The sequence below is a fragment of the Eleutherodactylus coqui genome, chromosome 9 (genome assembly GCF_035609145.1).
Source record: "Eleutherodactylus coqui strain aEleCoq1 chromosome 9, aEleCoq1.hap1, whole genome shotgun sequence".
In the NCBI taxonomy this organism is placed as follows: Eukaryota; Metazoa; Chordata; class Amphibia; order Anura; family Eleutherodactylidae; genus Eleutherodactylus; species Eleutherodactylus coqui.
This window is the reverse complement of record NC_089845.1, coordinates 117,234,658-117,261,251: the sequence shown is the minus strand read 5'-3', so window position 1 is coordinate 117,261,251 and position 26,594 is coordinate 117,234,658. Positions and strand designations below refer to the sequence as shown.

The window sequence follows — 26,594 nt, the reverse complement described above, 5'->3', positions numbered from 1 at the left end:
ATGGTATTGATCTAGGGGGCCCACCTCTTCTATGTATGCCACTTTGTTACTTGTCGATCACTAACAAAAAGGTGGAAGGAGGGTGGGAGTACTGGGCTTGTAACTGTGAATTTTCTTTATTTTTTTCTATATAGAATGGCCACTTTAGATTAGAGTATAGCCCCTCAAAATTAAAGGGAACCTGTCACCGGGTTCATGTTGCCCATCATTCTCAGTTACAGGTATGTCCATTGCCCCTGTGCATCTGTTAAGGCCCCTTTTTAGACACAATGATTATCGCTCCAAATTCGCTCTAAAGCAATCTTTTTAGCGATAATCATTGTGTGCATTTACACAGCAAGATGATCGCTCAAAATTCGCTCAAACGGCAGTTTGAGTGACAGTTTTGAGCGTTCATTTTGCTTAAGCTCTTAAGTAGCTAATTAGCTACTTAAGAGCTTAGTGTGTAAATGAAGGCTCCCGCTGTATGCAGAAGACAGCGGGAGCACTGTTTTCTGTATACAGCTGCTGTGTTTTTGCAGGGCCCAGCTGGTATGCAGCTGAGTGCTCCGAGCGTTGTCTTCTGTATCCAGCTGCTGTGTTCTGTATGCAGAAGACAGCTGGAGCACTGTGTTCTGTATACAGCTGCTGTGTTTTTGGAGCGCTCAGGTGGTATACAGCTGAGCGCTCCGAGCGGGGTATGCAGAAGACAGCTGGAGCGCTGTCCTCTTCATACTTCTGCTGTGTTCTCTGAGCGGGATACCAGCTGAAACAGTACTATCAGCAGTATCCCGCTGAGAACTCAGCGCGCGGTTCTGATAAGGCTCATCACTGATTTTCAGCTTGCTAACATTTAGCGATGAGCGAATAGTGCATGATGGCCGCACATTTAGACACAATGATTATTGCTCAAAAGATGGCTTTTGAGCTAATCTTAAGCAATAATCATTGTGTCTAAATGGGACTTTAGAGATTCATTGCAAGTCAAACTTTACTGTGTATTTATTCTGCAATGCTGAGTCAGAGACGGGCCGCACCAGCTTGTCCCCGCCTACCGCATGCTGACAGTTTTCTCCCTGCATGTACATAGGGACAGAGCTGTCACTTAACATGCTGGGTGACAGGTAAAGCTGATGTGGCCATCTCTCTGACTCAGAGCTCCTTTCTGAGTCACATTTCAAAATGTGTGTATTCTGAACACTGCAGCGTTTCAGAATAACACGTACATGAGGGCAATGCACATACCTTTACTGGGTTCAGGCAGTTCAAACCCAGTGACAGGTTGCCTTTAAACTACCATAAACCCCTTTTAATTATAGTGTTAATATAGTAATAAAACAAAAAGCATATTCTCTCTCATCTCTCACAGTGTGATGGGACCAGAGAACGCCTCTCCGAACAGCAGTACAGCCGATTGGTGGACTACGTGGCAAAGAGTTCACCTCACCTGATCCCTAGCCAGTCCTCATTGCACATCGCTGCCCAAGTAGTAGCTGCAGAACCTCCACCGTCCAACATAAAGACTTATCAGTTCCTAGTGGAAGCAGCATTTATCAGAGTGTTCATTAGCAAATTCAAAATGGTGAAGAATAAGGCTCTGCAAAGAGGATTTTACTGACTGGCATCTATAGCATTCTGCAAACCTCAGCTCACAACTGGAGCCACAGACAGAAACTTGTATGCATTACCATGAGAGCCAACATAACTGTCAGATCACAGCTGGTGACGTATGGAATAATAATACAGTCTGTTTAGTTCTCCTAATTTATACTTTGTGTTTACAAGTAACTGTGTCCTGCCTTGTGTAGGTTCTGGTTCAATCCATGATTTGCACTATTACAACCTCTCTTCATAATAGTCCGGCTACTCTTGTAACTCTCATTAAATCAGCTTGTTTAGTTATCTGATGTGAAAAAATATATAAAAATATTACAATTAAAAATAAATGATGCTGCAAATAAAAAAACCTTTATTTACATATTAAAGTTGTATTAAAAACTATCCAGCTACTAGAAACAAAGAGCAGCTGGACTATTATGACAAGGGGTAGTAGTTGCCATACAGTCGCCCCTAAAATATTTATGCCTTGTATATTAGATTGCTGTCGGACCCCGCCTCAATTGGCTGAATCTGCCAGCAAATATCTAACACCTATAGCCAGTCTAAGGCCTCCCTCCCACAGGGCGTTTTCAGCCCTGTGCTAAATGCTGTACAAGGCTCCCATTCATTTCAATGGGGCTGCTCACACAGGGCTGAAAACGCTGCTTTGAAAAGCGCTGCATGTTCTATCTTTGGGCATTTTCAGCTGAGTCTCCCGTTGAAATGAATGGGCAGTGGTTTTAGCTGTGCTGAAAACGCAGCGTTTTGCAAACGCCCTGTGTGAGGGAGGCCTTATAGTTGACAGCCATCTTCTACCAACAACACCGACATCCTCACAGAATTCAGGATCAATGGGTAACGTGGGCACATTCTGTAGACTCATTTGGTATCTTAAATGGCCACAGAAACTGCTATCGTTCACAGATATGTATACAAATGTTCCTGTAGGTCCTCGGGACTGGAGACAGGAGCCCATGCTATGGGGTGGGTGTAGGCCATGAACATGAACACAGTTCTATCTTACACAGACACCTGCCTTCTCATTGAACACTGCCTACCATGGAAGGGCGAACTACCTGTCCATATGCAGCCAAGGCCACTGCCGGAAGTAGTCTGCAAACTCTTCAGGACATTGGAAGGAAGGTTTAGCCTGTCTATAGTACCCCGTAGAGCTACCAAACTAAACTACTGGAGTAGGCTGTGCGAGGGCTTGCTTGGAGACTCTTCCTTTACTGACGGGCATCAACTCATTACACACGTTAACACATTACACATACGCATTTTACACATTAATTCACATTACACGTGCGTACAGGCATAACACACCCAAGTATATGCACACACGTATCTACATATATAATGTCCTCCCCTTTTCCCCCTGACTGCTGATCTATTTGATAAAGTGTTACTCATGATGGCAGACATTTTAGGTCTACAATAAACCTCCCCCCAGCTTAAAGGGGTTTTCTAGTCAAATTCTGTCGATAACCTAACTTAAGGATAGGTCATCAATAGTTAATCGCCGAGGGCTTGCCGCTCAGGATCCCTGGCGCTCAGCTGACTGTCCAGCCCGATGTTAATGCATTGGAGCCGGGCGTCATCATTAAGCTGCATTCACACGAACGTATATCTGCTCGGTTTTCACGCCGAGCTGATATACGTTGTCTCTCTCTGCAGGGAGGGGTTGGAGGATGGAAGAGCCAGAAGCAGGAACTGAGCTCCCGCCCCCTCTCTGCCCCTCTGCACTATTTGCAATGAGAGGAGGCGGGGCTAAGGGGCAAGAATTAGCCCCACCCCTCCCCATTGCAAATAGTGCAGAGGGGTGAAGAGGAGGCAGAGAGGGGACGGGAGCTCAGTTCCTGCTCCTGGCTCTTCCATCCTTCCCCCCCCCCTCTGAACACGAGGACAACGTATATCGGCTCAGCATGAAAACCGAGCCGATATACGTTCATTTGAATGCACCCTAAGGCCTCATGTCCACGGGGAAAATCAGGCCCGCTACAGATTCTACATGTAGAATCTGCAGCGGGTCCCTCCTGCCCCGTGGACATGAGGCATTAAAATAGGAATTTAAAAGAATTAACTCACCTGCAGCGGGCCAGGAAGGTCTTCTCTTCCTCACGGCCGGATCTTCTTTTTCGGCCGGCGGATGAACTCGTCACGCCGGTGGCACGTCGCCGGAGTGCCGCGTGCATGCGCCGGGCACATCCGCCGAGCCGAAGCAAGAAAGATCCGCCCGTGAGGAAGAGAAGACCTTCCTGGCCCGCTGCAGGTGAGTTAATTCTTTTAAATTCCTATTTTAGGTCTCCCGCGGATTTGGACGGCTTCAATAGAAGCCCGCGGGAGACCCGCACGAAAATGGAGCATGGTCCAGATTTTTTCATGCTCCATTTTTTTTAAAATCCCCTTTATTGACCATCCGTGGGTATTTATCTACCCGCGGGTGGTCAATGCATCCCTATGGGGTGCGGATCCGCGTGCGGGAGAAGAGTTAAAATCCGCTGCGGATTTTAATTCTTCTTTTGCCCGTGGACATTGAGGCCTAAGGGTCATAGCAGGAAGCCTCTAAGGAAGCTTCATTCCCATTGAAATCAATGGAAGCACTGCCTCCTATTACACTTCCAATACCAGGGTGTCGGATACAAAAGTGTAACAGGAGGGCTTCAGCTTCCATTGATTTCAATGGGAGTGAAGTCCTCTATGACGCATCTGCTTTCAAACTTGCTGATAATGTCTGGCCCTGACATCTTGGCAATAAGCAGGCTGGACGATTGGCTTATTGCTAAGGATCCTGAGTGACAGCTCCCAGGGGTTAACTGTTTGGAATTTGCCAAGAAAACCCCTGTATAGCGGAACTATATGTTTTTTTCTTATCTAATCTTAGTAAACAAAAGATTTATACCACCCCTTAAAGCAAAATCCAGTGAGCATTAGATGTCATAAGTAGATCGGTGGAGTCTTCCTTCTCTGGCCACCACTGCTGTCCATGGTGAAGAGACAATGGTGCTTTACAGAGTGTCTGAACCTTTTAGGTTCCCCTCAATGATCTCTTTAAATATGTTTCTGGCACAACATGTACAGAGCAGCACTGACAATAACCAGTGACAGAGCTTGGCCAAACATTAATCAGGGGAGGTGTTAGCTCACAACTCCACTCACTAGTCTCTGCAAACTGTGAGTAGTTCACTTACAGGTGAACTTCCCCTTTAAAGTTGTGTGGTGGTCAGTTACTGTGTTCAGGACTTCTGCTCCAAACACAAAGAAGGGAAAGCCAAGCGTCTGACATTTTTAAAGCACCGTTAATCAGCGACACCTCTGGGATGTTGTAGGGAACTTGATCTGTGTAGATGTTACAAAGTACTTTGACTACCAAAATTGGACTTTCAACATATTTCTCAGGAAATATGTGACATTTACATAAATGTTTCTCAAGTCAAATGTGTCAAGTCCACTGCAGCTCCTTAACCCCTCATAACATTACTCATACATGATCCTAGCGGTATAACGTTACAATACCGTACTGTATATAGCAGAGCTGTAGAAATGTGTAACACTCACTTCTATACTGATGTATGATGCATAAACAATGGCGGAGCTTTATCATAAGTGAAGAATGGAGCGATTACCCCTTGGATGATTACATTTGTGTTATAGATGAAGGGTTACTACTGTAGAGCTAATACTCTGTGAGAGTGAGACTAGTAAGTTAAGGTTTAGTTTTATGTGATAAATATAGATATAGCAGAGCTGAGTTTGTTATTTAGAACGCCTCATTATGATATCAGTATTAAAGGGGTATTCCGAGCATTTACTATTGGTGACTTACCTTCAGGGTAGGTATTCAATAGTTGATCAGTGGGGATCTGCCACTGGGGTTCCCCCACTGATCAGCATTAACTCTGGCTCGCTGTCAATGCAGCACTGCCAGGCATCTACATTAGTGGTCAAGCCTGGAATTGTAATAGACCGCTTCACTCCCATTGCAATCAGTGGGAGCAATGCCTTTTATTTCACTTCCAGCTCTGACTACAAGAAGGAGCTGGAAGTGTAATAGAAGGCATTACTCACGTTGCTTTCAATGGGAGTGAAGCTGCCTATTACACTTCCAGCCTTGCCCACCAATGTGGACGCCCGGCACCGCTGCACTGATAGCAGGTCGGAGGATCAGCTGATCGGTGTAGACTTTTCCTGATGATCTATCCTAAAGATAGATTATCAGTAGTTTAGTCCCAGAAAACTCCTTTAAAGTTACAGTTCTAAGACTGAGCTAATACCCAGAACACCCCTTTAACTGGGCCTTAAATATGACTGCCGATTAAACATACTATATTATTTTCATTTAATATTAAAATACATAATGGGAGAAAATCTAGCTCTGCTACATCTGTAGGTACAAAAAGCAAAAATATAAAAAGATGACTTAAAAAAATCTAAATCTCTTGTTCCTCTATGAAAGTTGCAGATTTTTAAAAAAATTATTTTATCACCAGCTTATGTATTTATAATAAAATAGCAAAATCATCAACGATGGAGATGGAGATTCTGGTTTATTAGCAATTTGTCAGCTTCCTAGTAAATTCTTCTATCACTGAGGTGCCTTCTGCCTCCAGGATGGAACGTTGGCTGCCGCGTCAAACTATTCCTTCACATTGATACTAGAACGAGATGGCCGCTTTCTACAATTCTTTGGTTGAACGAGGTTCAATAACATTTTTACTGTATTCGGGCGCCATCCAAATAAGAGAAACATAACGCTGCTTCAGAAACCAAACCAGCAGGACAGCTTTGTAGGCTTTTCATAACAGGGCGAGTTCATTCTAAAGCTGGCAAAAACATTAGTTGAAAAATAAGTAAAAACTGCCAATTTTAGCCATTTCAGACAGTTGATTTAAAATTAAAACTATATGTGAATTATTTCAGACGGTGCTGAAAGTGATCTGTGACCATGAAGTCAATGGGAGACCCGAGCATTTTTGTATTTGACCCGCCAGGTGCCGAGCTTTTTTTTTTCCTTCTCTCTCGCCACATACTGCTGTGGACGTGCGGACGCTGGTACATCACAGCAGGAAGTGGTAATGCGGTGAGGGGTCAAAACAGGGAGGGGTCGAACTCGGCGTGGTACTCGCTCGAGTAATGAGTACCATCGAGTATGCGATTACTTGAACAAGCATGTTCGCTCAACTCTATTTGCAATGCGTTTGCCTGTTTTGCCAAAAAGTGGACAGCCCAACAGGTTTACAATAATATAGGCTCATAACTGCCACAGATTTCACATTGTGGAGCAGACGAGCCTACTTCATTGTGGTGTGCGCTCTTCACTCCAGGGCACTTGGGATTTCAACTAGCATATAACATGCTGATCTAAGTAAATTTACACCAAAGTCCCTGATGGTCTGATTGTTCATGCGACATGCCACTCCTAATCTAAGGTGTACAGGGAGCTTTACAGACTATAGCCTTTATAACAGATGGATGAGGGACAATTTTAAGGCTTAAAGGGAACTTCTATTGAAAATGCAGTCCTGTCTCCAGGCGCATGTTCTACAGCAGGTGGGGCTGAGCAGTTTGCTCTAAAGTTTTCTGACAACAGTTTCACTATAAGGCCAGTTTCACACAAAGATATTATGGACACCTTTCTGTGCCCGTTATGTGTTCCAGCCCAACCTCTGAGTTTACAGACTTGGACTGTCAACATCATAGAAGTCCAGGCAAGTAAACCCCCAAGTCAGGCTGGTTACACGCAGCCATAATAACAGATGCAGGAATGCAGCCATAATACATTCATGCGCACCTGTCCTAAATTGTATTTTATTCATTTACATATCTGCTCATTCTGGGCTAACAGGTCCAGGAGGCGGTCCTAGCCGTGATTGCCAGCTACCTATGTACATACAGGGAACATGGTCAATCACTAAGTAGAATCACCCACAGGACCTCTATGCCGAGAATGAGCAGAGATATAAATAAAATTACTCAGATTTAATCTTTTTCCACAAAACTACAGAATGATGATAATTAAAGTATCCCTAGTCAGAGATGTCAAGGCAAGCATCTACTGGGTGTGATTAAACCAAACTTTGTAAGAAGACTATCCAGGACATGCAAAAGCGATCCATGTAGAGGGGGGGGGAAAAGTTCCCATTTTGACCACCAGGGGTCAGTGTGATGCTGTGAGACATGTAAAACTAATTCAAGGAGACGGGATGTGGGATAAACAATTTTTACGAGCGTTCCACCTTATAGGGGAAAAAACCTGCAACACTTTGCTGACATGACCCAGTCATCTGAAAATCCTATCTTGATACAGCAGTTGTACCGCTTATCCCTTGCATTCCCCATAAACCTCTCAGCAGAAGCTGTAGTTCCGTCTTCTGTTTGTTGAAGAAAAATTGGTTTCCATCCTATTCTAGATCGGACACCCACACTTCCTTTTTCTTTGAATTTCGCCACCATACTTCTTAGTACACTTGAGGTCATCGGGCCTCTTCGCATTTGGGAAATTTCTGATCATTATTGGTGTTCTCGTAAAATAATTTTATGAACAGAATCTGTTCTGTCAGAGAAACCACCGTTGTACAGTCCATCTGACCCAGACTCCTGCGGGTGTGATTTGGAAACCCCCCACGGATTGCTTTTGCATGTCCTGGAGAGTATTATCAATGGATCAATTAGTCCAGTTGATGTGTTTCTAGCCATCTCTGAATAGGGATACAGAGTGATCATAATCTGTCTGCAGATTGGACTACAGTGTCCAAACACGTTCCCTATGAAGAGTTTGCCTCTGTCTAAATGTCATATTGAACACATCAAGGTTCTTTACCTTTTAGTAGCCAGCGCTGGAAACCGCAGCACTACTATATGGTATAGGATAGCCCAGTGATCCCCAACTCCAGTCCTCAGGGACCCCCAACAGGTCATATTTTCAGGATTTCCTCAGTGTTGTACAGGTGATGTAATTATCATCAGTGCCTCAGACATTGCCACAGGTATTTTTACCATAGGATGTCCTGAAAACATGACCTGTTGGTGGTCCCTGAGGACTGGAGTTGGGGACCCCTGGGATAGCCCAATCATAGGAATTGGTCTATTGTAACACTTTATTCCTGCAAGGACTGCCTACAGCCGATGGGGCTTATCTAGAAAAGGTGATCTACAGCTGGAACATACCTTTTAGTAAGATTCTTCAGGACTTTGGTCAACTAGCAGCATTTCTAACATGATAGCTGTTGGCTGAATGACAGAAATTTCCCCAACTTGTCCATAAACATGTTATATGACAAAAGTGGTATAATAAAGCATAGCCTCATAAAATCAAACATGCTAGAGCCCCTCAACAGCCGATATTAGGGGGATTATGTAGGCCACCTATCCACACATTAAAGGAATGGTATGCAATTTTGGGGGGGGGGGGGGGGGGGGGTTGAGTCACTGTTCCTGGGAGGAAGTAGCTACTATCCTCTATGATTGTAGGGATAATTGTCCATTTACATACTGTCTTTGTACATTGAATCAGGTAGCAGCTCGAAATTTGTCACCTCCCCGTGAGCATTTCGTAGCCAAGCAGCATCCATACATCTTAGTGCACACAACTCTTATCCTGCATTGAAGTGGTCTGCACTCCATTAGGAGCCTTCTCTGGGAAAGTTACGTTTAAGTGGCGCCTTTGCACTAAGCAGGACCAACGTATTGCACTTTATGTACCAGTATCTTGAATTTCAGGTAATTTTTCTCCAAGCTGTTTAGATTTTGGAAAGCACAGCCACGTCATGTGTGATGCCAATTACAACCAACGCCTGCTCAGGCTCTGCTAGGTCAGCGTTTTTAAGAGCACAGCTATAACGTGATCTGTAAATATGCTTTTAGTGTTAAAAAGAAATCTTTATGTGAAATAATTCATAAACTGAACCTCACTGTATAGTACTGAATATTGTCTATATTTCAAGAATAAAGTGATATTAGAAAGTGATTCTTGGACTGGGATTTGTGTCTCGTAGACTAACTAATAGTTACATTCTTCGATGACGACGGCTATAGTAACCAGATTCTAAACTGGCATCCAACTCCCTTCCTTACACATTTACAAGTCAACTCCTTGTAAAGTCTTTATTGCTGGGTGAAAGTTGTCTGCTGTCACATTTGTTAGTGTGGGGACCCCCTATTGGTGACCCCCTGCCAAGTTATACTTGGGGTTATCCAACATGGACCTCTGGAACAATATCACAGCACACTGGTAGCTGCACAGAACAGAAATTCTCATGCATTAGGGCTCGCAGTGGCACTGTTTATTATGCACGCACATATTCCGTGGGTAACAGTGAATGTAAGTCAATGGACTTTCATTCACACGTATGTGGGCACTGTATATTGAGACCCAGTGGAAATATATCATAGCATGCTCCATTTTCCCTGCGTATCATATGGATGAAATGCTGGCCATCTGCATGCCTTGGGTATGGGCAGTGTTTCTATATGCATCTCCACTCTGAACAGAGCAGGGAATAAATATCACACTGCACATATCCATAACGTCAGATTCCTGGGCATGCGCAGTGCCAATCGCAGCTTATGCCAGCAGAGCGTATGGCTACAATGCTGCAGGAGACTCGCAGCGTTGTACACATACACCCTTGTGAACAAGCAAGTATAAACTGGGTGTCTGCACTTTAGCAGCATGACTGATGAAGACTTCTATTCACTTTCCCATGAGAGGGTTTGTGCACAAGGAGATATATATATTTCTCTTTTAAAAATGCAACAAAGTATACATACCCGTTCACTCCATACTGGGCTTTGGTTACATGGCTGCTGCAGCAGCAGAAGTGTTTACACTTCTACAGTAAAACCTATGGAAAAAGAACTGGAAAAAAAATCCTGTAGTCTTCTCAGCAACTGCCAACTCCACCAATCTCACCTGACACTTCCTGTTCTAGAGAGAAAGTGTGTCAACAGCTATCCTATCACAGACAGTATTACAATGAAGGGTAATGCTTATGTATAAACTAGTACCAGTGTTTCTAGTTGCATAATGCACCGCTTTTTAATATAATAAGCGGAAAGGTACTGGAGTTGGGCACAAGTCCTAAACCAGCAGATGTGTGCTTACAGGACCTGTGATGTCACTCATGTGATCAGTCACCAGGGCTCTGAGCTCCACCCCTGATCACATGACAGTGACATCACAGGTCCTGTAAGCACACAGCAGCTGTCTGCCTGTTTTAGGACCTGTGATCGGGGCGGAGCTCAGAGCCCTACTGACTGATCACAGGACGGTGACAACACGTGTCACGCAGACAGATGGTCGTTAGCATTTTAATAAAGAATCCACTAAAGGTAATACTCACAGAGCATACACAACACTCACATGAGACTACAGGTTGTTGGTGCTGCTGTACAGCATATGGCCAGTTTCAGACAAGCATAGCAGTGCCTGCTGTGCTATTCTGTGTCCACCTCAGTAACTATGCTACCTGCTCAATCTTGCTTGCCTCTCTGTACAACTGGGTATGTGGAGAGATTGCTGGTGTAGGGAGCGGCTGTTCTGAAGTTGCTGCATCTTCTCTGATGTCAGAAGAGATGCTGAGTAAATGGTAAGAGGCGATGACGTTACTGCTGAGAAGCAAGACTGAGTATGCATCTTGGAAGATTTACGGAGGTGGACCAGACACAGACAGGGTGCATTCCCACGCAAGAGGTACTGCAAGTGGCTGAGACTCAGCCCAGCCATGACTGCCACTAGCTGTATAGTTTTTCAGATCTACAAGATCATGCTGCTACTGGCAGCGGTGACTGAACAGAGACTCAGCCGCACACGGTAGTTATGTGGGAATGTAACAAAAGTCCTACTGGTTGGACCGACAGACTAGTAATGCTAAAATTTAGAATTTTAAACTGAGGTAATAAAAGTTATGAACAAACTAGACAAACGTATACACAAATGGGATTCTATATAGATAGATCCCAGATAAGAGAAAATGCAACAACGCATAAAATCTGGTTATGCATTCAGATTCCGTGTTACTAACAGCTCGATTCTCAGTGTTCCAAGATGTCACCACTAAATGGAGCACTCGTAACTTTTTATTCCATATAGTAATATAATTTATAGATTCAAGCCAGAGTTGCATACAACTGTCTTGTGTCAACAAACGACAGTACGTATACCAATCTATGACCTCACTTGACTTTTCTTACGCGTTTCGCCCTACAGTGGCCTCATCAGGGGCCAGAATCGATACACTGGAGGGCGACTAAAGTTACTTTAGTGTAAACCGTCTTTAATATTCCAGGATGACTAAGAATCAGAGACCCAATTGTAGTCTCAATTAGAGCAATGATTTTTCTGTCTCTACCGAGAAATGGTGGAGAGGCTTAGGGTCAGTTTAGGCAAGATATTTAACTTGCATGGAGAGCAGTTCTCTCCAAAGTTGTAAACTACTGGTTGACCAGAGCTAGATTCAATAGCTCCGTCAAGGCAGTAGTGCTGACACTAGTGCATAACCAGATTTCATGCATTGCTGCATTTTCTCTTATCTGGGATCTATCTATATAGAATCCCATTTGTGTATATGTTTGTCTATTTTGTTTGTTTATTCATAGAATTTTAAACTGAGGTAATAAGTTAAATTTTAGCATTACTAGTCTGTCGGTCCAACTGGTAAGCCTGAAATTTTGTTGCTGGACCTGTTCTGCCCCTGTGAAGTTGGAATGTAACAAAAGGCTCTAAAATAGAAACAGGTGCCGCTATTTTAATATTAGGTTTGGAATATCTGGGAACAGGAACAGCAGCTAGCATGCTTCTGACACCAGTCCTGGAATAGAAGCAAAAAATGTATTTAAATTATGGCCTGGATCTAACTAAATATTATTCATGGGACAGCCACTTTAAAGAGAACCTGTCATGTCCCCACAGCACCATAAACTATGTTATGATGCAGTTTAGGCACATGGCAGGAAGCCAAGTGAGGTATTATATAGTCACTTGCTCCTGTGATCCAGCGCTGTCCCCCTCTGAAGTCAGCACACACACACACACACTTGCTTAGACTTGTATAGGAGTGTGCACATTTAGGACTCTGTGTCCACTTCAAAGAGTCACACCGCTGGCTCACCCAGCTTCCTGTAACTTAGTTTATGGTGCAGTGAGGACAGGACATGTTCCCTTTAATATGGTACCTACTGTCAAAGGCTAGGAAGTTAGGCTATATTCACATGAAGCAGTTTGGGCATGATAAAAAAAATTGCCAGGGAATCGATAAAACGGCTGCAAATACACCTGCAGTTTTGCCAGTGTAGTTGCTGTGCTGTGCTCTCACACCTTAACAGCCCTCTCCAAAAGTGCCTAAATTATATCGGCCACTTAATTTTTGGAGAGCACCCATGTTCCTTTATTAGTGTATTAGGCACCATGTTATGCTATTAGTTTCAACAAAGCCATTTTATCTGTTATGGGGGTATATTCAGTGCAACATAACCATGGAATCTTAATTCCTGAAGAGACAAGAGGGCATCATTGGAAAAATGCTCTTCAGCCGGTATACCTTGAATTACACGTACAGTTACCTTTTAAGGCCCAATGTCCACGTGCGGATTTTATTTTAAAAACCTGGGCGGTTCCCGCATGGGAGATATGTGCATCTTGCTGCCCATGGGGATGCATTAGCATCCGTAGGGCAGCTAAAATCATGCGGATGGGATTTCTTCCCGGTGTGCGGGTCGCACAGGAAGAAATCGCAGCATGCTTCATTTTCCTGCAGGTCACATCTGCCGGGCCAAAGAAAGAAGATCCAGCCGCGACGGAGGGCAGATCCGCAGCGTCCGGGCAGGTAAGTATATTAGATTTTCTGGCCTCATGTCTGCAGGAAAGGAGGGACACACTGTGGGATTCTGCATGGAGAATCCGTGCGGGCCCCGAATTTCCCAGTGGACATGAGGCCTTAGGGTTACCAAATCATAGGAATTATAACCTGAGCATTTCTATCAAAGGCTTTAAACAGTGGACGATTTACAAAAAGTGTCAATACAAAAGTTACATTTCTCACACTGTAGTTTCGATGGGGGTTTATGAAGCTTGTGATGTGTGAACCTTGGGGAATGATGCAACTATCAGAAATGTTAGGGGGAAGACACACTTGGGCTTCATGTCTATCTGATTGGGGGATTAGTGTGTGGTATGATGCAAACTACTACAATCTAGTCAGAAGAGTCTGCTGAAATGTATCCATGTTGTGACAGCCGCATCCGGTTACAGAGTTACACAGCACACAACCAGGTTTAAGAGATATATTTAAGTACATTTACAAAGAATTGTAAAAACCATTCCAGTGGCTTTCATCCGCACTGGTGTCCGAATCACATGTTGCATCAAGTCCAAGCATGAAATCCATATGGAGAGTAGTTAGCAGGGTAATGGATCTTCCTAAAAGAAGAAAAAAAAAAAAAAAAAGTCGCAGGATTAGCATTATGGTTGGCACGGCCAGGTTCATGTTGCTAGAATCATTCTTAGTAAATCTCTCCCAATGTGTGCTCAGTCAGTTTCCACCAGTGCATCTAATACATGAAGAGGCGCACACGTCTCCAAGTATAAGGTCAATGCCAGCTGCTCCGTTCCCCTTCACAGAAACGTAACCTGGTAATTTCTGATGTAAATTATACATAAATCTATTGGTCTGGGGCGGCCACACCCCCTCCTGACAAGCCCCGCCTATGTTTCAGAAGTGTGGCAGGGCTGATGCAGAAGGGCAAAAAGGGTCGCAAAGTTTTTGCACAAGCAGGGTTTGGACAAAAAAAAAAAAAAAAAAAAAAAAGTGACTTTTGTACTTTAGTGTTCTGTAAATGTCCCCAATTGTTTTTTCAGCCCTATCAAATCCACAGGCTAAGAAACCGTTATTAATAACCAGAGATAATCATACTGACAGCCGAGTCCTTAAGGGTTGTCTCAGGAGCACCAATTATGTAGAACATAGCCATATGCAAGTTACACACAGAGGCATTATTGATATTTTCATGTAAAAAAGCCTCATATCAATTATTAGACCTGTTTATCACAAGTAGATACTCTACTGTTCCAGGTTGGTGGGTGGACATTCAAGCAACCCCAACATAGTTCGCTCCACATTACTGTACTAGACTGTCCGTATTCCAGATTTTCTAACTGCTGCCACGGTACTTTAACACTACCAATATGGGAATTGATGAACTTTGCCGTCGAGAGGCTGCCATACACATCAGATGGTCGGCTGAGCCATGTCCAATGTGCACAGCCACTCTAAAGCTGCCCATACACAACTTTTCTGCAGACCGCCAGCATATCCCGTTTAGGTTAGCAACATTTGCTGTTCATCTTAGGTGTATGATCACCACAGACAGCAGAATCTGCTAAATTGGGGTTAAATCTGAGGAAAAAAAAAAAAAAAAATTGGCCGACATCTCTAATGTGTGACCAATATAAGATTTGGAGTCAGTCAGCTCCTGTCAAAGCCAGCAGTGAGAAGGGTCCTGTTCCTATCTTAATCTATACAGGACGTCTGCTGTCAGTGTGTTATAAGCAGAAAGGGAAGCGAGACGGCTCTGCTCGTATATGCCGGGAGTGGTGCTCCCTGCACAAATCTCTAGCAGGACCCAACGGAAGGACATAACCAACAGGAACAGCGAGCATCATATGGACGTTACATTCACAAACACCTTACCCATGGCACTTCTAAAGTTACTTTTCCACCAAAAAAACAAAAACAAAACAAAAAAAAAGCAGAAAACTGATAAATATTTCTAAAGGAACGCTTTGCGGTGAAGCAGCCAATTCAGGGTAGTTTTATGCACTTTTTTGGTATGTGCAATTGCTCCCAGTGAGAGAAACCAAGTAATCCTGTAGATATGATACCTTTTAATGGCTAACAAAAATGCACAATGTTCTAGCAAGATTTCGGGGATATCTCACCCCCTTCGTCAGGCTATTGAATGAAACTAGTTATAACATACAGATGCAGAGGGGAGGATAATACATTGCTCTTGATCTAAATAAATGATCACACACAGAAATTTGAGACCGTTTTGTACTAAAACAGACAAACAGAGCCGAGACATACATCGTAAATCAGTCCACTGAGCTCAGGACAGTTTTATGATGTGTCTTATCTCTCCTTCAACCTGCACATGGGAGATGCAGCAGCACCACCTATTGGATAGCAACATGATTACAAGTCAAGTTCTGAATTTTTATTAAATTTTTGGGGGAGAAACACTGCAATTTGAGACAGAAGTGGATTCAAAGGGGATGAGAGATATGAAGGAAGGACTTCCACTTCTACTTCCTGCCAGATTCACTTCTGGATTTGGATCAAAAAGCTACATCACAAACTTCAAAAAGTCCCTGCCTCTCCCCCTGTGAAACTACCATAAGGGATTAAACCTGCAGGTTTGTGGTCTATACACATTTGCTTCACATTTCAAGATTAACAATGCAAACAAAGTCATAACATACCAGGTTATGCCGAGTGCAAGGCGGAGCGCAAGAGAAGATCCTTGTGACAGCCGGCGGCCCATCCCGCCCCGCACTGCACGTAATCATCTTACAACTTTTACCAATTGTGTTACTTTAATCTGAAAGGTGATTGCGCACCACTGAAGACATTCTGTGCAGATCTGTCATCTTCCATTTACCACAAAGGAACAACCGTTTTAGATTCACCTGAAATCTGGTCTCAATTGGTTTTGGGACCGACAGCTTGGAAGACTCCGGCGTTCTTCATTGCTTCATACTCCTTCACTACATCGTAGTTCTTGTAGAAGTCAGCGTACGCCTTCTGCCTCGGATCAGCCACAGTATACTAAATCAATGGGTTTAGAAAAGCAGAATGTTTAATGCAGTTTGCCCAACGAACTGAATTCAGGTTTCCATGGTCTACGCTGCCATTTTAGGGATACTCTTGAGACGAGGTATCCTGCAAGAGGGGGTTACCCAGGAAAGGGAAATACCCTGGTCTAGCAATGTTGGAGCCTCCTTCTGGCTCAGTTCTGATGGTTCATGTGGTATGGCCATTCTGTTGCTCATCATGTTATTGCAAGGGGCTGGGTGTTCAGCTTATTTCAATAATGAAGCCAGCCCCCTTGTGTCACAGCCAATGTAGAGCAGGGGGCTACCTTATTGAACGGAGCCAAATGGCTGGTTCCATCAACACGATGACGGGCCATATCACATGACATTGTGCTGAACTAATCCAGAAGTGGAGATTGACACCATCGAGTCAGGGGTCCCGTACAGCTCCCCCCCGCGGTGGGATCGGGGGAGCCATGCAGGTGTATGGCAGCCGGGGGCCTTCTGAAAGGCCCCAGGGCTGCCTTAGGAGACTGCCTATCAAGCCATCCACGTGGGGTGGTGTGATAGGCTGCCTGTCAACTTGCATTACGTGATACTGCAGGAGCGATCAAAGCAATCAAAGCATCGCATGTTGTAGTCCCCCAGGGGGGCTTAAATGTAAAGTTAAAAAAGGTCAATCACGTTTATTTAATTGCGTCCGTAAATGTCGTCCGAAATGAAAAAAAATTAAGAGCGCCAGAAATGCGCTTTAGTCACCCCGTCTCCCAGAAAAAGCAATCAAAAAGTCGTATGTATTCCGAATTAGTACTAACGGAAACTACAGGACATCCCGCAAAAAAAAAAAAAAAAAAAAGAACCCGTGCTCAACTATGTCGATGGAAAAATAAAAGTTATTGCACGCACAAGATGAGTGCAGAAAATAATTTTAAAAAATTAAATGTCTGGAAAAAAAAAAATAAAAACAATACAGTAAAAAAAACTATACAAGTTTGGTATCGTAGTAATTGCACTGACCCATACAGTAAAGTTATGACGTTTTTGTTGCAGTTTGTGTGCCGTAGAAACAAGACGCACTGAAGATAGCGGAATTTTTTTTCCATTTTACTTCACTTATAATTTTTTTTAAGTTTTTCAGTACATTATATGGTACTTTAAATAACACCATTGAAAAATACAACTCGGCCCGCAAAAAACAAGCCCTCATACAGCGACATTGATGGATAAATGTTACGATTTTTTTTAAAGGGGAAAATGGAAAAAAAAAAGGGGGCGGCGTCATTAAGGGGTTAACCCCTTAACATTGCAGTTACATTATGTGGATTTGGGGTTTGTATTACAGCCAACAGCTGCAATTAGCACCACCACCAATTGCAGTTATTAACCCTTAAAATGCCGCCAATTCTGACAGTAGCATTTAAATGCTTCGACCAAAGTTCAGTAGTGGTCCCAAACAGCTGCCTGATATGCAATTGCAGGGTGCCATTTAGTAGGCGGCCTTCTGGGGGGGAAAAAAAAATAATTTGTATATATTTTTTTTCATCCCTGTTTGAAAAAAAAAATGTTATTTCTTAACTAAAGACACATTTGGAATTGCTGCGTCCATAAATGTCTGATCTATCAAAGTAATGTATTATTTACCCCGCATGGTGAACAGTCGGGTTTTTAAGCCCCCCCCCCCCCCCCAAAAAAAACAGAATTGTGCTCCATTGGTTACCCCCGCCCTCACGATGGCAGAATTTTTTTTCCTCATAAATTTCACTCCATTTGGAACTTGAAAATGTTTTTCAGTACATTATATGGTGCATTAGGTAGTACCAGTGAAAAATATAACACTTCCCGCATAAAAAAACAAGCCCTCAGTTAGCCATCAACATAGATGTCTAAGGCTGGCTTCACAGGGGCGAGAAAAATCAGGCGACATGTGCACTAATATGAAGCCCCTTCTTTAGAATGTGGGGGTCATACACATGAAGCGATGTTTTTCTGCATGGCACCACGATGCTATGCGGTAAAAACAAATCCCAAATTAGTATTTTTTTAATTGGATTTTGTAGTCTTTTCTCAACTAAACTTTATTGATTAAAAAAAAATATATAAACACTTACGTTCTTCTAGGAGGACTTCATGCGATTGTTTGATCACTAGGATAGTATATGGCATTATTTTCGTAAGGCATAGTACAATGCACATAACAGCAGTCTATTCTACTCAGTGGGGTTACATGGCAATAGGCCACGTTATATGACAGACATGGAAGGCTTTGTCAGGCCTCCAGCTACTATGGCAGCCCATTGTGACAGGAGCCCCTCCCCCATCTGTTTACATGCTGCAGTTGCTCTATTGACTGTGGCATGTAAGGGGTTAATCTGCCAGGATATGAAGTTTATCCATTCCTGGCAGTTAGAGCAGGAGCCAGCCAAGCCACCACCTTAAAAAGATGTATGTGCAGGTTTAAAGTCCATTAGTGAAGTCAGTAAAAAGGTGTAAACCCTTTCCAACCCAGCGTCTGACCTCGTCCAACATTAAGATTTCCCTGCATAGCTCCATGTCTAACAGTATGCAGGACAGAGCTCTAATGTTGGAGGCTGTTCTGAATATGTATGTTACATTATACAGGACAGTGCTCCATTGGAACAGCTTCCGACATCAGAACTATGCAGGGAAATCTTACAGGGGTTCTGACATGAATAATGCTTTTATGCTTTAACAGCCATTGTTCCCTGGTCTGCCTAATGGACACAGGGAACCCACGATTTAATGGCTGTTAAAGCATAAAAACGTAATACTTACCTTGTCTTCAGTTGTCATCAGGGGGAGGGTCATCTCCCAGCAGGCTCTGTTCTTCCTCCACAAGCCGCGCCGTTCCGGGATTGCGCGCATGCGCACTGGAGAGGTGCCCCCTGACAGGAGTCAGGACGGGCCACGTCTCCACTGCGCACGCGCAGAATCTCGGAGTTCAGCCAGAACGGACGGGCCGCCCACAGCAAGCACTGCTTGTGACGTGCTTGCTGTGGATGGCCTGTCCGTTCACCTCGGAAGTGGCTGACGGATGGAGCAGAGCAGGAAGCGGTCATTTTGACCGCTCTTGCTCTGCTTCTACAAGCCACAGAAGATGCCGGCTGTACAGGACATGCCTGGCGATCGGTCCTGGCCAGGCAAAGTGAGTAAATTTTTTTTTTTTTTTAAATGTCAGAACCCCTTTAATCTTGGACAAAGGCCGGCACTGGATAGAAAATTGTGAATTTTCAAAAAAAGAAAAAAAAAAAAAAATGCTAATAAAAAGGACAGTTTATTTTAAGTTTGTACTGAGCAATTCCAAGGAATCCACAAAGCACTTTCCCACCTAAAATAGCTGGGGAGTGTGTGGGTTGCAGAGAAACTGGACTGGAAAGGGTTAATAGAGAGTTAGTGTTACCTTGTATAGCAAAACCGTGCCTACTGAAAAGAGGACAGCTCCAACCATGTGAATTCTTAAGCGCTTGGCGAGGAGGCCTCGCATCTGAGGTTTGGGTATAACACTTTGTGACATGGTGACGAGTTATAAATCTAGGGGGTAAAAAAAAAATAAAAAAAAGCAAAGGTTAGTGAATATAAGAACAGTCACCCCACAATGAAAGCTAAATTCCCAGCATTACACTTCCTCACCTACCCAAGGTATACGCAATAGGCGTTTGGTGAAGGTCCAACCACTAGGACCCCCACCAATCACAAGGTCCTGGGTGTCCCCCACTTGAATGGAGTGACAGCCAAGCCTATAGGATGGCAGCGAGAGTGCCGTCCTATGTACAGGTGAAGAGTTGTAGGAGCAGGAATTACCCCTTTCCATTCAGTCTCTTCTACGGATGCGAAACAAACAGCGTGCTGCGCTATTTTGTCTGGTGGCATGATGGAAATCCGATGGGCACCCTTCTATTTAACTGGGACCAACAGGCGCCATTTTTCTGTCATGTGCCGGACCTGGTACTTTCATAATACTTAGCTCATAGGAACATTGAACAATGGGAACATATGGAACAGGTGTGAATGTGGTCTTACTGCAGGTTTATGCTAGAGTAGTGCCCCCTATAGAGAAGAATGATTAATGGCCTCTGCGGTTCTGTAAATACATTTCACATATCACAGAAATCCAAAGGTGGTTTCACACTATGGAGAATATTCCTTAGAAATGCACCTCAGCTGCTGCAGAACCTTCAACGTCAATCACTGAACCGTCATCTTGCTCATCAAAAGGAAGATCTGCAGCAGCTGAGGAGCATACTACAGGACCAATACACTGGATTTGCAGCCTACAGCAGCCCTTCAGCCATATAACAGCAGCCCCCTCTATAGTATTACAGGGCCAGCCACACTGACCTTCCTTAATATTGGCAGCCAGAATTTCCTACCCGATAAAAGTGCAATAAGCCACAAGTTCTCCCAAATCTACAGCAAAACCAAACTTAGACTAAGTTATCTATAGCCGGTAATACAGGGAGGTATTGGGCACCTCAAGTTATTAGACGGCCTGCATCCACACATTATCAGGGGGGCCGTGCTGTAGATTTCTGTTAACCAGTTGGAAATGTTTGCACAAGTAAGGTTTTCCGCAAAAACTGACTTTTTGCTGTTGTGTGCCCCTCGCTGACTTTTTCCAAGGGGGTCTCGAGTAGGTGGCGGGTGAAGTAGAGCGCAGTAGGGGGCAGGTGGAGTATAGCGCAGTGTTTAGACAGATTTAAGAAATAAAAAAAAATCTTAAGTTTTAAGACTTCACACTTAGGGCTAATGCCCACGGACGGGTTTAGGAGTGGCTTTACATCTCTAGATACGGTTAAAGCTGCATCAGTGTATGTCCCATAAATGCAATCCGCACTGGACAGAGCAACATCTATGCAGAAGACTACATGCGGACGGAAAGCAGAACACAACTGTAGGGGTCAAAAGACACAAAGCATCTCTTGGTCTCCGTCTCACACAACTTCTATTTGGGTGTCTTAAGAATGATTTTTATGTGTCAAGGCCCATTTACACGCAAAGATAATCTTTCACCCCTGTGCTCGGCGCTAGAGAAGGACCTAGAGAGGTGGCGACCCCTGACCTTATCGTGGTTTGGCAGGATTAACACTAAAAATGAACGCTCTTCCCAGATTCCTTTACTTGTTCCAGACCTTACCGATCCAGATCCCTAAAATCTTTTTCACACGACTCAGAAGAGCGCTGATGAAATTTGTGTGGAACGGAGCAAGGCCCAGACTAAGCTATAAAATATTAACCCAAAAAAAGAGAAACGGGAGGGGTGGGTCTCCCGCACCTCGCAGAGTATCATAGGGCGGCAATCAGCAAATGTGTACTCGACCTAATGCTCAGAAGAAATACCAAGCGGTGGGTTGAGCTTGAACAGGATTCAGCTCTTCAATGGGCGGGGCTTGTTCTGGCTTAGGGGCGGTCTTGGGTGCCGAGGGATCACGGTGTCTCCGCTCCTAGAGACCATCCTGAAACAATGGGACGGTTTCGCAGCAAAAACAGGCCTGATTTCGATACCCGGCCCCTGGACACCCCTAGTAGGTAACCCGGAATTTCCGCTGGGTGCACGAGGTCTGCCCCTACTAGATAGGTTAGAGACACCTATCCCTAGAATAAAGGATGTAACGACAACAGGGGGAATCCTGCCACTAGAGGCTCTACTGGGAGAGGGGAGCCAGAGGGCCGGTGCGTGGTTCCAATACCGACAGTTAAACCACTTCATACGGGCACAGGGTCAGGTCTCGGAGGTGTTGCGCCAGCCAACCCCCTTCGAGGAGATGTGTGATACGTCCCCTGAACGGAAAGGGGAGATCTCCACGGTCTATGGCATGTTGGTAGCCGGGGATGCGCCAGACGGTGGGGTAGGTTACAGGGGGAAGATGGGAGGAGGAGCTGGGCAAGTGTCTTGAGGATAGCGACTGGGCCAAATCCTTTATCATGACCCACAAGATGTCTGTCTCAGGCAGACACCATGAAATGAACTACAAAATCTTGTCCAGGTGGTATCGCACCCCGGCGCGCCTGGCCAAGATGTACCCCAATATTAGCAGCAACTGTTGGAGATGCCTCAATGACCTAGGGTCGATGATTCATATCTGGTGGTCCTGCCCTCTGGTGTCTTCCAGGTGGAGGGAGATAAACGCCTTATACAATGTCCTGTCCAAAAAGGAGATCTCATTTACACCAGAGATGGCTCTCCTCTCCATCACTCCAGGCCCCGAAGCCTTGATCAAGAAGGGAATCCTCAAATTTTTTCTCCTGGTAATGAGACAGGTGATTCCGCAAAAATGGAAAACAACGGAGTCTCCCACACGGTTAATGTGGGCAAAAGCCATGGACGACATTCAATACATGGAGGAACTAAGGGCCAGGGATGATGCTAAATCTTCTACTTACTACGCTACATGGGCGATATGGATAAGCTTTCGTTCCTCGGACAAAATCAATGGTTAAATAGCGGAGTGGTGCCGCCCTGAATATAACTACCATGGGACGCTGCCCCAGACAGTGTCCAACAGTGGGTGGTTCCTGCCGAGCGGACCAGAACCCCCCTCTAATCTCATTTCCCAGAGCCCCTAGTGGCTCCTCTATCCCTCCCCCCCTGGATATCTCCCCCCTTCCTCCCATTCTTATACCCCTTTCGCTCCCCCCCCCCCCCCCCCCCCCCCTTTTTCTTTCCTCTCTCCTTAATGGCAAAACCGAAGATGCGAAGTAAGAATAGTATCAACAAGACCCAAGCTACAGGAGTGGGTGAGAACTCCCGGCATCCAGAACGCATCTGAGGCACAAACAACCCTCTAAGGTCTAGTTATAATAAGTGTTAACAAAAAGTTTGAGAAAGTTGCCAACAGCAATTGACTGGAGATCTGTTCTAAAACAGCCCACTTTGGGTTTTTTCCTTTTTGTTCTTTTTCATATCAGCATACTTATCTATGTTTAAGTAATTAGTAAGTAATTAGTATGCTATTGATAAACGTTACAAGAGTTACGTAAAAGTGTTTCTACAGTTAAAACAAGCTACCTCAAGAAGCGCGAAATTGTAATCTGAAAAATGACGACAAATACTTTGTATGTCACACTGTTTATTTGATACCTAGTGTCACTAAATTACATTTACTGTACGTCGCTGATAGACTAAATAAAAACCTATTGAACCACAAAGAATCTTTCAAACGATTAAAAGTTTTAGCGATCTTTTGCATAAAGTGTTAATGGGCACAAATGTTCATTAACACTATCATCTTCATTTGCATGTAAAAGGGCCTCCTGAAGCAGTTTGCAGAGCCCAATGTGTGACTAGCCACAGACCCAGCTCTGCACACAGCTGCATTGTTTTCACATGGGCGTTCAGCAGAATACAATGTAATCTCCTGACTCCTGCTGAAAACACAGCATGTGATCTGTTAATAGATACTTTATCTCTCTGCGTCTGAACGATGGATTTTAAGCTCACCTCAAAATCATTGTTCAGATGAAAAGTGCACGATGGCTGCGTTTAATCGCTCATTTTTGGTCGTTTGAACAGCATTTGAGCAATAATCGTTGCGCGTAAATGGGCCTTAAGTTCTGTCCAATTGGGGGCAGGACAGAACTCACAAATGGAAGAAAAACTAAATTTAAATGGCTTTTAATAGCCATGAGTGATTTTTTTCTTGAACTGAAAGTCTGACATCAAACAATTGCAGCATGTCCTATTTTTAGGCAATTCTTGCTCAAGAATAGCCCATGATTTCCTGCAGGAGTGGAGGGGAAAAGGAGGAAAAAAAACTAAACAAAAACAATTTAGGCCTCCTGCAGACGGCTGGGTTAGATCCCGCTGTGAGAATTCTCGCAGCGGGATGTGAGCGGTGCCCCTGCAGTCACCCACCGATCACCTCCTCCCGGCGTCTTGCACAGCCGTGCCTGTGCAGACCAGAGCCAGCATGTTAGCCGTGACGTTTCCGTGTGGGCCTCTGCAAGGCTCGCACAGAAATAGGACATGCCAAGATTAACCGTGCGAGTTCTCACGCGGTTAATCGCGGCTGTCTGCATAGGATTGTATCTAATGCAATCCTATGGCAGCGTGCACGGACGGAAATTCTGCGGGCAATTTTCGCCGTGGAATTTCCGCCGTTGTGCATTTGGCTATAGCCCTGCAGGCTGTATTACAGCAAGGCGTTTTGGCATTAAAAATGTATTGCAATCACAGAAAACTAGAGGTCACATGGTCAGACCTACATCGCACCTGCCCGGGTGCCACCGGCCGCAGGGCATGGGCAGAGGGCAGGATTCACCATGACTTCTGCCTCTAAAAGCTGCATCAGAATCCTTGGCTTTTTGTTGTGGATTCAGACCTGTCAGTGCGCAAAACTGGAGCGCGGAACGCGGATGTGGGAACACAGAGCAATAATAAATAAATATATAAATATATATATATATATATATATATACACACATACATACACACACACACACACACACAGTCAGCAGGAGTGTTGTGCCGCACACTGAAGTGGATGCAGTTTGATTTTATCCCCGTTTCTCACTACGCCGCAGGCCTTCGGCCTCCATGACTGCGGTCATCCTCGCCGGACGCTTTCCTACAAAGTCCCATAGATGTGAGGGGATTCACCGCCAGGGGATGATGAGCGTGTTTGGCGCGCACGGATACGGCGTCCTCGCTCGCCCCACAGATGCTGGATGGACTGCGGTCCGGACTTTGGGTTCTGCTCCTCCTCCCTGCAGCCGTAGGACATGGCGCTCTGTCACGTTGGTGGAGCTGTGCCCAAGTATTACCACACGGGCGGTGATGCCGCATTGTCCAGAAGGTCTCTGTACCCGCTGGCACTGAGGGTGGTCTTCACTAGAACCAATGACCCCCCCACCGCAGTCACATGGGAACCGCTGTCCAGGCGACCGCCATACCCACTCGGAAGCAGCTGTACCACACTACAGTCCAAGAGTGGCGCTCCGAGCTCCGCCACCTCTGTTCGCTCACGGTTTATGTGCCGCCGCTCACCCGTGGTAACCCTTCGTACGCCAGTCCTTACAGATGGTGCTTTATGCTTCCATCCAACATGATCTGCTGGCTGTCAGTGAATGGAAGCTGTCAGCCCGGCACTTACGACAGGCTGACCGGTGCAGTCTGCGACAATATTCTACTCAGAACAGCAGAAACCTCGACATCATCCGCCATAAGTGACCGGCGGCCATCTGACCCCGCGGGACCCCGGAGCCAGCTGGGCAACACACAGAGGCCTAATGCGGCTAGACTTCCCACACTGGCTGAAAACAGAGAACACTGGCCTGCAGGGGATGGAGCGGGCACACAGGGGACGCCATGTCCTTGTTATCTAACCCCCACACAGAGATGAACAAGCCACCGGGAGGTGTGAGGCCTGTGCGGCCCCGCGCCTGTCCTGTCACCGCTCCCCGCCACAGGCCGCCGACCCAGTAGCCCCACAGAGCGGCGGTGGCACCGGGGGACCTCGGGCAGCAGCCTGCTCCCCTCACCGGCGTACACTCACCTCCGCAGCGGACGCAGTGTCCTTCCAGAACGAGCTGAGACGGTGCGGAAATAGTGCTAGTCCCGCCTTTTCCTCTGAGACAAGTGCCGAGGAGGGACAAACCTGCTCTGAACGCGTTCACTGACTACGTGCCTGCCTGACGATGTTCATGGTTATTCAGATATTACACTGGGCCTCATATAACACTAAGACCGACCTTGTTGCCCATAGCAACCAATCAGAACGCAGCTTTCATTATTTCAGACAGGTTAAAAGTGAAAGCCGAGCTCTGGTTGGTTGGTTGGGCAATGCAGTCTGTCAGATAGTTTGGATGAAAGCGAACCATTTGGTGGACACGGCGCCCTAGAAAGTACACAAATACACCCGTCATACAGGGGAGTGTGAAGACAGCGCATCATAACCACCTCTCCGTATGACATACAAATACACCAGCAGTCGGTGGCTCTGACTCCGGCCTACGTCCTCCAGCACACCAGTGTACTTTGGCGCTGTTTGCTGACCGTGTAATTCCACAGACAACACTGCCCGAGTATAGCCCATGCGGCTGTCGCACAGGCGGTGGTGCAACACGGGTTCAGGATGGTGCGGCGATGACAGACAGAGGCCGAGACGGCGCATTTTTATAAAAAAAATATTACTTTACTGAATGTATGCCTAATAAACGGTATTTCTCTCCTAAATTCACTCACACACAGCCG

General features: G+C 45.1%; 2 protein-coding genes across 2 annotated transcripts in view; one reads left to right on the top strand and one right to left on the bottom strand.

Moving 5' to 3' along the window:
* The window catches only part of VPS13B (vacuolar protein sorting 13 homolog B), a 968,736-nt gene extending 965,526 nt beyond the window's left edge, over window positions 1-3,210 (top strand). Inside the window, exon 62 of the mRNA XM_066578394.1 lies at window positions 1,349-3,210. Coding sequence (XP_066434491.1) covers window positions 1,349-1,597 — 249 coding nt within the window. The 3' untranslated portion in view covers window positions 1,598-3,210. The remainder of the gene's footprint in view (window positions 1-1,348) is intronic.
* A 10,633-nt stretch (window positions 3,211-13,843) lies between these two features.
* Window positions 13,844-26,027, bottom strand: COX6C (cytochrome c oxidase subunit 6C). Its single transcript, XM_066578393.1, has 4 exons — window positions 25,897-26,027; window positions 19,806-19,936; window positions 16,262-16,400; window positions 13,844-13,993 (listed from the first exon to the last, which is right to left on the bottom strand). Exons 2-3 carry the CDS (start codon window positions 19,917-19,919, stop codon window positions 16,275-16,277), a joined length of 240 nt encoding a protein of 79 aa, XP_066434490.1. The 5' UTR covers window positions 19,920-19,936; window positions 25,897-26,027; the 3' UTR covers window positions 13,844-13,993; window positions 16,262-16,274.
* Between the last annotated feature and the right edge of the window lie 567 nt (window positions 26,028-26,594).